We start from the raw sequence: 13,599 nt of genomic DNA on the forward strand, positions 1-13,599 counted from the left end.
GCGCAACCAAAAACCTTAAAGTGAGCTTAATTAGGTGTGGTGTGAAAGAGTTTATGATGAGGCGTGTCCCCTTGTATAATAGGAGAGGGAAGAACATTAATGATATGAACAAAAGAAATAAAAGCCTCAGCCCAAAATTTTAGCATGGGCAAGCAAAGCTAAACCCATATCCACAATATGACGGTGCTTTCTTTCCACAGAACCATTTTGTTGGTGTGTGTAAGGGCACGTTAGACGGTGATGTATACCATGCTATTGAAGAAAAGGAGTTAAGGCAATAAATTCACGTGCATTATCAGTTTGCAAATTACAGATTTTATGGTCAGTTTGGTCTTCAACAACTTTAAAATATAACACGAGTGAGGATAAAATATAAAGAAAACATTGTTATCACGAGAGAATTTTGAGACACTTAGAAGGTTTTTTGTGATGTCAGGCACGAGCAAAATATCGTTCAAACGAAGAGACGTACTGTGAGTAGCAGAGGAAAGAGAAGCAGAACCAATATGAGAAATGCACAAACCTTTTTCATTACCCATCTTAACCGTTTCAGAACCTGCATAGTGTTGTTTATCTGAATAAACAGAAGAGGAGTTGGTGATGTGATGAGTAGCACCACTATCCGGATACCATAGAGGATCATCCATAGAGGAAGGAGCACCTAGTATGGACGCATCGCTGGGAAGACAATCCTGAGAAGAGAAAGCGGAAAAATTGGCATTCATATTGTTAGACGAGGAAGGAGTATACCGTTGCCAGCAAACATCCGCAGAGTGACCATGCTTTTTGCAAATTTGACAGACGAGCCGAAGTGAGACCCAAGAGTCAGTATGCGGGGGTCTGTAGTTGGAATGGCGTCCTTGATTCAAAGAAGCATGCATGAAGCCACAACCACCACGAGAGACACCAGGCTTGCGTTGAGATTTGCCATTGGTGGAACGCGTAGGGGTCCAGGTAGCAACATCAGCAGTGAGAGGAATAGTGAGATGATCAATCTGATAATGTTTAGCAAAACGTTCTTGGGCTTATAACAGGGCTTCAATTTCATTGATAGTGTACGCCTCTTTTCGGGACATTATGGATGCAACAAAAGGATCAAAATCAGCAGAAAGACCATCTAATATTGTTTCAACATGATCTTCAACAGAAACAGGGGCTCCTATGGCAGCAAGTAGATCAACGGTCTTCTTGATATCCAAGAGATAGGTGGAAACAGAGCACTCATTCTTGGGTTTTTGAGACGCAATATGAACTTCTTGATCTATGAGCGCGTGTTGGCAACGAAATAGGTGTGAAGAACATCCCAAATCTCTACAGAGGAGTGAAGACCCACCATCTTGGTGAGGAACGGTGTGGTCATGGAGGCTAACATCCAAGCCACAAGCAAACTATCTTGTTTGTACCAAGTAAACTCAGGATTGACGCACGGGAAGGAACCCTTAGTGGCAGGTGGAAGAACAGAGGAAGGGACGTGAGATCCATCAAGAAAATGAGAAATAAGTAACCCATCGGTGGTTGCAAGAACCTGCTGCTTCCGCAGCAAAAAAATTTCTTCAAACAGTTTCAAAGAGATCGATGTGGTAAAGAAGTGAAAGGAAGGGGAAGAAGAGGAGGAAGAAGAAGAAACTGTAGATGTAGCGGAAGACATGATGGAAAAGAAAAAGAGAGTTCTTGATACCATATTAGGTCAAACAAGCACATATGAGAGAGGAAAAGATTCATACCAAATATTATATCAGTAAAAAGTGTGTATTACATACTGTATAAGGGTATATATAAGAATACCCATGTAGTTACACAGTTAGAGTTCATTCTGTTATACGCTTAACAAAACTTTTTACAATTCAGAAAAATTTGAAACAAGAGATTCGGCTTATGCCCTAATGGTGTTCTGTTCTTGTATTTCTTGTCTCTCCTAGTAATGATGTAACGATGGAATGGTAGCATTGTTACGCAATCTTGCACTTTCTACCACAAACTTACGATAGAACAGAATTTCCACCACGGGAGATAAGTTACCGTCCCCGTATATCACATGTCATAGTTACAAATATTAGTAGGTTACGAATTAGAAAGACCAGAACTATACTATAGACTAAATCCTCGAACAGGGGAACTTCACTGTAAGGAGAAAATGAACATGACGCCTTCAATTTAACCCCTTGTCTTAAACGGTTGGCTTCGTGCATAAGAAGAGGATAATACCTGCAAAATGTCAAAAAGGATGCTTTGCTCAAAAGTTTTTGGATTTAGCTTTTTCAAAAGGAGATAAACACCAACTTAAAATCATTGATTACGATTGTTATAAATTGCAGTATAATCAATTATGACGTTAAAATTTATTTTCTTATCCTTAACTAATAGTTATAATTTTGCATTCTACTTTCTAAAATGTATTTTACATTAAAAAAGGCCAAATCCGAATATCTGCTCCACCTCCACGTAATGTGAAGGCATTTTGGTAAGAGATTCTTTGTGCAAGTTAATAGGCTCATATCATAGTACACAATAAACAGAAAGAAGACGCATACTAACAACGACTAAAGCTTCAAATAAAACCCCAATAGACCTCAGAATTAAAATGCCATCATGCGGTACCTGGTATGTCTTTGGTCCTTTTTTGAGTAGATAACCAACACTGTTTAAATTTTCTATGAAAGTGTCAATATCAGGTACTTTCAAGGAAATCCTATCTGCCAGACTGTATATTTCCTGAAAAGTAACATGGGTCTTTTATTAAGGATATAAACTATCCACAGCAAATGCAGCAGTGTGAAAAACAAAAGCACATACAGATACTGAAAAGCAATCCTTCTGTTCCGATTCCGATTGCTTGTTGAGTGCATTTAGAAAGCGTTTTGCCTCTTTCTGTTGACTCATCCCACTACTACGACCAAAATCCACGATTCCATGCTCATCAACACATTTATCATACAGAGACTCTTTCATGATTTCAACAACATCCTGCACCACAATTGTCGTTACAACAAATCAAGACACGAGAAATTCACGATAAGAAACAACCAAGTCTTTCCCCACCAATTGTGACAATATCGTAATGTTCTATTGTGAACATGCCATCCCTCTAAATCCTTTAATTAATGGTTTTGCCTATAGTTTTCTTCAATCTCTCTACCTCTAATAACGAGGTTACTATCTGATAAACTCTAAATACTTTTATAGGCCTTGTCTCTAAGTATGCCCAAATCATATATAGTTGGTGTTACTCCAACTTTATTGTAAATTTATTCCTAGTACTACCCTGTGTTCCATCATCAAAAATAACATTCTCATCTCTATAACAACTCTCAAAGTTGTGATAAAAACAGAAATATTCTTCGGACTTGCATTTTACTTTATTAAACTAGTCAGGCCAAAACAGGACTAGTGCTATTTATATTAGGGCCATACCTTCTAAGCACACCCTTACCCTCTATTTTGTCAATTTTTATTCAAATATCTTTTTATGAAAGTATCAAGAAATTTATTGTTAAATATTTCGAAAAAAGAAAGATGTTTGCATTAGTTTGCATTCAAGTTATACAAGAATGTATGGCGAGCTAATTGCTGCTGATCAGAGAATTTCAGGAAACGAGACTAAAGATTTTTCTAGAGGGACTTCTCCTTACTTGTTTAATCTACTTTTGGATGTACTTGCAAGAGACATACAAAATATTATTGCTAATTGCATGTATTTTTTAGATGATATAGTTTTCATTGAAAAATCATGGGAAGCCTTAAAACTTGAATTTTGGAGACAGACTTTGAAGACAAGGAATTTTCACTTGAAGAAAAATAAAATAAAGTATATCCGTTACAATTTTTCAAGAGGAATGTGGCTTGACGAGAGATTTGATTTATAAGTTTCTAAATTTAAATATCTATGATCAATAGTACAAAATGATGGAAATTAATTAGGATGTCACACAGAACACAAGCGAGATTGCTAAAATGGAGAAGGTTGTCCAGAATTATTTATGATCACAAAATACCCACCAAGTTTAAGGTAAGTTTTATCGTATTTCTATACATCGGGTTATACTTATAGTGGTGAATGTTGAGTTTCAAAGGACAAGGGAAAAAATGGAAGTAACAACAATGAGAATGTTCTGATCGATGTATAAAAATATAAAATATGTAAAAACAAAATGGGAGTAACTTCTGCCGAATGCTAGAAGTATACAAAATGCTAACACTTCCAGAATTTAGTTTCAAGTGTAAAGTTTTAAATGATTCAAGAATTTCATTTGTGAGTATGTAAAAACAAATCTGAAATATATTTATGTAATTCTGGAAATTAAATTATGAAAATGTTAAAATTTTACATATCTGTAGACCAAATTCTGAAATGGTATTCAACCACATTTACAGGGGTATTTTTGAAAACGTGAGGGATGTGAAGTTAGAAATAAAAAAGGATTCCTAAAAGAAATACTATGTATATAATTCATGCTAACATATGAAAACTAACCGTTGCATCCTGGGCTGTTATTTCTACTCTCAAGTCCAGCCGAGCCCGAGCTTCAGCTAGCCTTACTAGACTTTCCAGCTGCCTAGCTGTTATAGGAGTACCGTCAGCCGAAGTATTGTGATCCCTCAGTTTTAGGTAAAACTTTTGCAAGATTTCTGCAGCTGGCTTCGTCATCCTAATAAAAAACAAAAAAGAGAAGAGGCAGAAAATAAACTCATGGTTCGGTGTTGAGAGAAGAGAAAAAAGTGATAAACTAATTAATAAAGAGATAAGTGCAAAATGATTAGAAAGAGCCTTTTGTAGGCAACAAACTAATTACTCCCCCAACAAACTCCTAACTAATCATGTCTCTTATATCCCTCCCAAAGCTCGTAGGTGTTACAAATTACAATACTTCCAGCTTTGACTGAACAATACAAATATCAGATCAAATCGAAAGAAAAACAGAGAAATAGTCGGAAATACAATGGCTAAATTTATCCTAAGTTTAACTACCTTATAAAGGTAGAATCTATCCAAGCTTAACCACCATAGAAGGCAAAAGCTATCAAAGCCACACCAGCAACTCAAAGCTTAACCATTAAGCAGAAGCCACAACTCAAGACTTCACCACTTAACAGAAGCAAACAGGACAAATGCTTAACTACCATAGAGGCACAAGCAAACAAAAAATCCCACTGCTTAACAATCCATGGCAGAAGCTTACAACAGGATATACCAATAAACCATAGTAGTCTAAGTCTTCAAAGACAACTTTTCGGCCATACCTTGCAGGCACAATATGGGGAAATGGTTCAGCACGGACTCTACCAATTGGATCCACTGTGAATTAGAAACAGAATTGCAAGCGATGGAACCAAAACAGTAGCATAGGCAATTTCTTGATTCACTTGTCAGTGCACTATAGTAGAGATAAGTGCGGGGTAATGAAATCAACCGAGATAATTCCAAAATCAATATGAAAACAACAACAAACATTTTAGCTTGCAAAACTCACCAAACGGTTACGGGGCACCAAGAACAACTGAAGTATCACAAAAACCAAAAGTACAAACCAAACTAAGTTTCCAGCAACAGACCAACCAGTGAATACTGATCCAACCCACTAAATCAAAGTTGCAACTACAAGTCAAAACTAGGTGCGCAAAACTTGAACAACATACATCTTTGAAACCTCTCCAAACAGAGGGAAAATTTAATCTTCACAAACCAGTCACGTAGGCAAAAGTCATGAAGATCGTACAGGAGGCAAAGGAACAACAGGAATTGCAAAAAGGATTTCACCAGAAAAAACAGAACTTCTTTGACCAATTTGTGAGATTGAGATAAATTCACGAGGCAGAGTAGTGTGGTTCTCCATGCTCCTTTGTCTTTCGCTACCAAGAACTTCTGCTACAATCATCAACTTGATTGGACTCGAATCTTGATTTGAAAGTAAATAAACTTGAATTATTTGAACAAGATTTGGCTGAAATAAGATGACATAGATATCGACTTAGGTGCCACCACATGCAGATGTCAGGGCTAAAAAACGAGGAAGATGACATTGAAGTGCCTTCACCACCTTGGACTCAGAAACTAAATGAGGGAGACAGAGATCAATGTTAAGGTTTGAAAGAAAATAGTGAGGGAAAATGAGCAAACAGTGATCAGGGCAGCAGAAAAAAATCTCTTCAAGGTGGGTGGTATAGCTATGATACCATGTTAAAATTCATGGTTGAGTGATAAGAGGAGAGAAAAAAGTGATCAACTGAAAATTTGATGTTTGTATTTATGGATAAAAGAGGTAAATTTAAAACAAATACAAAGCCTTTATATAGGTAACAAACTAATTACTCTCCTAACAAATCTACTAATAAACTCCTAACTAATCATATCTCTAATACACAAGAATACTTAGACAATAATCATAAAGAATATAAGACATCAAATCACCTAGGAAAGACAAAACTCCTCGCATAAGCAATGTATTTGCGAAGAAGTTGACCAGGTAATGGAATAAAATCACTGTCTCTTAGTGGGTCAAGTCTCAATCTTGAGATTAAGGATCCAGATCTAACGCCCAGATCTGCTACATATCCTGGATTCTGTGATACAGTAGCTCTGGAATCAGATGAATCTGGTTAGGAACAATATTTACCGTTAGTAAATATGGATTTAGCAAATTGTAGAATGCTCAAGCATATTTGAAATTAATGCCAAATGGAGTGATAGTAAAATAACCTCCACGTCGCTTTTTCAACGCTGGTGAAAGTTGTCCATTCCCACCATGAAGCTGTGAGATACATTTGAAAAATTAACCTTTAGAACCAAAAGAACAGTACACAAACGCAGGATCAAATGAAAAGTAATAGAACAGAAATATTGACTGGAGAATGAAATTGGTAGAAAAGTGAAAACATGTCTACTGTGGGAGGATAGATTGTCCTACAGCAAGAACACTAAGATGTAGCATGCAGAAATCCAATGTGATTTCAGTATAGCATGAAGCATATGATATTTCCTTTCCCAAGATTGTTATCACTCTTCATGTGTTTTTCTATTGGTTCTTTTGTAAGTCATGTCATGTCATGTCTCTAATACATCTGAAGTTTAAACTTATTTAATAATTTAATTCCCTTTTAGAAAGACTATATTCTTGATAAAGAATTCATGGCAAGGGTGGTGGTTAAACCTAGAATAGTTATGGAGAAACGAAAGTCAGTTGATAAATCATATCCTTCACATAAGCAGAAACATAGAAGCTATAGCTTGGAGAAAACATCATGTGCCATCATTAGTGACTCGCACAGTGCCAAAAATTTACTGTATCATCATATTGCAATAGCGTCTGGGAAAATAGCTAAAGTCAATTAGCAGGTGGAATAAATCAAATATGTACAAAAAAAATTGTATGCAAATAAAATAAAACATAATACTAACTGAAAGCTTCAATTTTTCATGACAAAATACCGATGAAAACAAGTTAAACATAGTCAGTAAGATGCAAGAGGAGGTGAACACATGTTGATGGAGGAGGAGTGGAGTCCTTTCTTATGTGAATAGTGGTTTTTTTAAGTAACATGTAAAGGAGAAGTTTGAGTTTCTACATAAGTGGGGTGGGGGAATGGAACACTGGGACTGGGGCAGAAGTCACAAATGCATGATGCCCATTAAAACGACAACCATCGCCCATCACAATAACAGTTTTTGGGTGGAACCATAATAGAGTCACAACAGTGGATTGGATTGGAGGATTTTTGCAACACCAACACTTGCTACTGAAAACCCAGTATTATACTCCATCATCCAATCATTGCAGAAACTTTTATCAAATACATCAACAATCAATGGAATATGAATATGATTGATAACATGTATGCACATGCGAGTACCTATACAAAGTAAGAATATAGTGTTCACTTACTGCCATAATGTGGTCTGAGAGTTGCTTGTCCAGAAGTTCATCAGGTTTGTCCAGCAGTATGAAAATTAAATCAAAACGAGACAGGAGTGCAGCACTCATTTTCAAATTTTCATTTACAGTTTTTGCTCGGCTGCAATATGGGATATAGCATTTACTTGGCTGGCATTACTTTGATAGTAAATATTATAATACAAATTAATGAACCTCAATACTCCTTATATGACTTGGACAATCTTTCACCCTTGAGCTAGATTTTAAAAGTGAATTAGCCTAATTTTCAAAATGATATCAGAATCTATCCCGTTTTAATATTTGACAGCCCCTAGTCCAATTTTACTAACTTCATGATTGGTGTATCTGATCCTTAGACTAAAGGAGGTGGTGTATAAAGGAAATTGTGAGAACAAGACAAAAATAGAAAATGTTACTTATAATGACCACCAGCGGGATTTGCAGCAGCTAAGACAGAAGTCCTCGATGATAAACTTGCTACTAGTCCCGCCTTTGCAATAGAGACACACTGTTGTTCCATCGCCTCCAGTAAAGCCTGTATTATCACCGCAAGTTCACAGCAAAGTTTAAAAATATTTACAGAAACAAGAAACCAGAGAACAAACCTGATGCTCTGATGACATTTTATCAAACTCATCAATACAGCACAATCCACTGTCAGCCAGCACCATAGCACCTATCAAGAATTCTGACAATCATTCACAGAAAATACAAACTAATCTTTTACAAAGGATTGCAGCAAAATCAGTTAGATACCCAACAATATCCTTTCCTTACGTAGATAGCACAAGAGAAAAAACTTATTCCTCTCTTTCCACCTTACTAGCTAAGATAAATAACCTAATTCTGCATAACTTAAGAAAACAGAACAGGCACCAAAAAACAAAACAATGTCATCATTTAGCCTAGAATGAAATGAGCAACCCATACTGCTTGGCCAATCAATGACTAGATAAATTAGACCCGAAACAATTGCAACCTATTGCAAATTTCACATTTACCATACAGAAGCAAATATTTTAAAATACGGAACAAAGAACAGCCTGAAGAACCAAATAATAAAACATGACTAAGAAAAACACAATTGTTAGAAGTAAACCTTCCCACCTATCATGACCAAAGTAACCTACTAATTCGGGAAATACACATTGAGCCAGAAGATCAGAGTTGGATTGAGTACAATCATAAAAAGGATTTAAGAACATAATACCTGCTTCAAAAGCATAGTCACTTGTCATAGGATCCTTCACTACAGCTACTGTGAGGCCAGCTTTGGTTGTGGCATTACCACAGACATAGATACCACGTGGAGAAACTGCTGCTGCTGCTTGTAGCAACTGGCTCTTACCCAGACCAGGATCACCTACAAAAATCAAAATTGTGATATTAGTGGTTTGTTATATCACAATCATAACTTTTTAACATGTATATGTATTCATTGTTCCAACTTCAAACTGATGAAAACATTTTCTGACAAAAAAAAAACTTCTCTGCAGAAACAGATTCGGAAGTTTTGATTAGATTTAGAAGGTAAGTGTCAAAACTGCGCTACTCATTATGTATTTTTTTTATTTTATCCTTACTATAATTTTATTACTTTTTACAGGTGTATCTTATTATTAATACTAGGATTATGTATTTAAAAACAATCCCAAATTACAGGGATTTGTTTCCTTAGAATTAGCTCTCTATATTTTCTAAAATAACCAGCAGACTCATGTGTTTATAGGTCCACTAACCTCATTATTGAAATATAGAAGAAATATATTATTCTTTCTAAATTTGACAGTAAGCATACCAACAATTATGACGTGAATATCTCCCCTCACAGGAACCTTGTTCTGATCCATTGAATGCTTCCGTACACCGCCAAATAATGACAGAGTTATCCCAGCTGTCAAAATAATAACAAAGTAATATTAGAATTAGATTCGTGATTTAATTACCAATTTTGAAACATTTTCCCTAAATAATGCAAATGGAGGATCGGAAATATGTGTGACATTCTTACCAAACAGTTTCTAACAATGCACATGTCAACCAATGGATTCATAAGATAAAAGAGAACAAAAATATGTTCAGCCGGTTAGATTGTGACCTTTTGAATGGGAAACATCAACAAGGTTACTCTTAACAATTACAGAAAGCATTGACTGGTTACATTTCACATTATCATTATGTTATACTATTTAGAAAACAGAAACTCATGACTATCAATCTATATTTTTTAAAATTAGATGTGAGTCATATATTTGGTTGAGTTTTTTTGTTCAAAATAAAACATGGTCAAGGAATGCAAATAACTCTCATGGAGGAGTTATTTGTAATTGAGGGATGATTTTCATAATCAGTTATAGGATGAAACTGTCTGAAAATGTATACATGAAAAAGGAGTATCTCCTTTATTATTAGTCTACAAGTATAGATATATTTACCTTTAACAAGCTCATGCCCATAGATGGATGGGCATATGGATTGAAGGATTTGGCGAAATAAATCTGAACCATGTTCCTGTGCAAACTTCACCACAAATTCTAAATCCTTTGAAGAAAATGAAAACAAATCAAACAGCTCAGCTGGCCTAGTTTTGGGATTAGAGTCCTGCAGATCCTCAGACATGGACTGCGACTTCGAATTTTTTATGGATACAGCTTCAAGATACAGATAGTAAAATCCTTGGTTTCTGTTCTTTGACTTCCCTACATAAATACCAACAAGCATTAGCCAAATAGCCTGAAAGTGGATGAATTTGCTTCTTATGTTAAGTAATTCAGATGTTTAAAGCAGAGATAACTCTTAGCCAGACAAAATACTGAAAATAGCAACAAAAGCAATAGGTTTTCCACTTCCTGCATCAATGGAAGCATAATATTTGTATAAATTTAGCCAATAAACAACAAATGCAATATGATTTTATTTAAATGATTACATAAATCTTTGTGTCAAGTGATAGTATGTCTGTTATAGGTTGATATTATTTATAACTTTTGTAAACAAGGTAAGAATTTCTCCCACAGCATCTAGCAGTTTACTTTATTATGGTTGTCAAGAAATAATGGATGTCACATACCTTTACATAGTGATTGCTAATAATACTAATAATTTTCTTTGGAATTTAAATTTGAAATCTTTGAAGATATACATGTTTAGAATACTTCTCATGCATCAGGTTTTGTCGACAGAAAAGCAGTTGGGTAGCCTTTAAGAATTAAGCAAAAAATTGGGCGATCCAACATCAGATAGAAAGAGGAAACTCGTGTTATACGGAAAAATATACAGATGTGATGCTAACACAGTGTGATTAGTGGTGTTTCAAGACTTCATCTCTGACAGTATTTTATTATCATCGTCAGATTTCCAGGTCATATATTGGTCAAACATAACACTTGGGTTCATGAATTTGCACATAAAAAAATTGAAATACCAGTGAACACCGAACACATAAATTTTAAAAAATACATATTAAACAGTATTAGACAGATATTCAAGTAAAATTTTCAAAGTTTAGTTATCTATGCTCACAAACTTACATTTGTTTTGTCTTCAACATCTAAGCAAGTGTTAAAACAGGGAACCGTAAATGGTGGATACTAAAAACATGCAGGCTTAGGTTTAGGCATACCTCCTCCAATATCCATGTAACTGTTAATTCCTCTTATAATTCCAGTAACAGTAACCACATCTCCAGGTATGCATGCATCAACAAGATCTTGGGTAAGCTCACATTCCACTGTTCGAGGCACTCGTCCTTCTTCATGGTCTTCAGGTTTTAATAATTCTTGAACTCTATTGCGGCAGGTGCATTAAAAAAGAGTTTTAAAGGACTGAAGCTCTAACAATGACTAAGGGGAAAGGGGTGTCAAGTGTATGTGAAAGAATAGAGATAATGAATCAAGCACCAGAATCACCTTATTTTTTGAAAATCAATAGTTTGAGCAGTAGATCGCAACGGATTAAAGATTTTGCTCTTGCAGCCATTCAAATTGCAAGTTGATGGTGGAGAATATTTTCCATCAGGAAACATACGTGAAATTGCTTGTCTACATTTACAGCATTCAAAACACATTTGCACCACCAGTGGCCTGACAGTGCTGACTTTCACAACCGTACCACGAACTGAGACCAGTTTGTCTGTAAAATTACCAAAAGATTAGAAAATATCAAAATGACTCTTTTTCCTATACAATTCAACCATGACAACCAAACACAAAACAAATAAAATTATAAAAATGACTAAAATGATTTTATGATATACCAATGTAAGCTGCTTTTAAGTTCTTCAGCGCAATCATAGTTTTAGGACAGTTATGAAGACGAATATCTACCTTTGCACCAAGCACCAGATCGTCATTCTCCCATTCGGAAAGCAAAACCTGTTTCCAATTTATTATTTAAAAAATATAAAACCTTGGCCAACAATAGACATGCACTTGTTTGTGCAACAACAGAAATGACTTCAAGCATACCTTATGTACAGCAGCATCCATGCATAAGAGAGCAATTTTAGGTTTCTCCTCTAACATCTTATAAAATTCCTCAACATGATAAATCTGTTGGAACTGCTGAAAGTCAAGTGACAAGGTATTGTTTCCGTAACCATTTTTCACCTGTTAGCATAACCCAAAAATTATCCCCAGGAAAACACTTGGCCACATATATCACTGTATCCAACACTAGGAGCCAAGAAAGCTTTAAAATCTAAAAGAGTAATGATTCTGTCAGTTTTTCTCCTTCCCGTGTTTTCACAAATTAAAGTTATCAAACACTGATTTAACAAGAGAAAACTTAACTGTTTAACTTATCCTTATAAGCAAATAGTCCATACATTGAGAGTGTAAAGAACTTTTCCTCTGTAGTCTAATCATAAACTGCCATGCATAGTAAGTTTGTTACCTTTTACATAACTAACTTAACGACGGTGAATACTGAGTTGATTGTAGTAGGGCATAGAAATTAAACTCAATTCTTATTCCATTATTCCACATTATTCATCCTTTTCCATAAGATACTAAGAAACAATTTTAATGCAGTAGAAATAGATGCTTCTTCTGATATTCGTTAAACATTCATAGCTTGTTATGACAACAAAAGCCGCAGTTAGACAATGCAATATAGCAAACGCAAATCAGAAACATAATCCAGGTCTGTTATTTAAAAATTAAAATTCTTCAGTGCCGCAGGAAATGGATTGAACAAATATATCGCAATAATAACATGGAGGAGAATAAATTGGAGAGTTGAAGACGGAAGAGAGATTGCTAAACCTGAGAAACAAGGTTTTTTCCTGCAGGTGAAGAGAAGAAGGAAAGAAGAGAGGAAGTGAGGTTGAGCCAGGTTTCTTCGGCGGTGAAGAGTTGTTGAGGAAAGTAAAGGTCGAGTATATCCATTAACCCGAATGGGTCCATGGATACGTATCCAAACCTCTGCACCGTCTCTTCTTCTGGTGTTCCGTGCATCCCGTCTCCGATTGCGTTCTTCGTCGCCGATTGCTTACTTTTTTCCTCAAAAACTTTTGGCGAGGAAGTTTCTTTTTCTTGGCGGGGAAACTAAATAAATACGGGGTGTTTCTTCCTGCACCCATCATTCTTCTTCCTGCACCCCGTACTTTTTCAAAATTCCGAAATTGTCCTTTCTTATTTTTCAAAACGAAGCTTTAATGGCAATGTGTGGGTTGCATGTGGGATCGTGCATGTTGTTGCAACAAAGGTTG

General features: G+C 35.6%; 1 protein-coding gene across 2 annotated transcripts; it reads right to left on the bottom strand.

Annotated features, from left to right (window-relative positions):
• Positions 1-1,702: 1,702 nt before the first annotated feature.
• LOC137814425 (probable DNA helicase MCM8) lies at positions 1,703-13,421 on the bottom strand. 2 transcript variants are annotated; one of them, XM_068617162.1, is made up of 17 exons: positions 13,154-13,418; positions 12,356-12,496; positions 12,145-12,262; positions 11,798-12,020; positions 11,512-11,675; positions 10,325-10,588; positions 9,688-9,783; positions 9,100-9,252; positions 8,495-8,565; positions 8,306-8,424; positions 7,878-8,007; positions 6,695-6,746; positions 6,407-6,590; positions 4,472-4,646; positions 2,794-2,964; positions 2,599-2,712; positions 1,703-2,205 (listed from the first exon to the last, which is right to left on the bottom strand). In XM_068617162.1, exons 1-17 carry the CDS (start codon positions 13,343-13,345, stop codon positions 2,155-2,157), a joined length of 2,418 nt encoding a protein of 805 aa, XP_068473263.1. In that variant the 5' UTR covers positions 13,346-13,418; the 3' UTR covers positions 1,703-2,154. The 2 variants fall into 2 exon arrangements, with proteins under 2 accessions (XP_068473263.1, XP_068473265.1); XM_068617164.1 differs by lacking the exons at positions 1,703-2,205; positions 2,599-2,712; positions 2,794-2,964 and adding an exon at positions 5,239-5,372 and having other exon boundaries at positions 4,483-4,646; positions 13,154-13,421.
• Between the last annotated feature and the right edge of the window lie 178 nt (positions 13,422-13,599).

The sequence above is a fragment of the Phaseolus vulgaris genome, chromosome 1, assembly GCF_000499845.2.
Source record: "Phaseolus vulgaris cultivar G19833 chromosome 1, P. vulgaris v2.0, whole genome shotgun sequence".
Classification (NCBI taxonomy): Eukaryota; Viridiplantae; Streptophyta; class Magnoliopsida; order Fabales; family Fabaceae; genus Phaseolus; species Phaseolus vulgaris.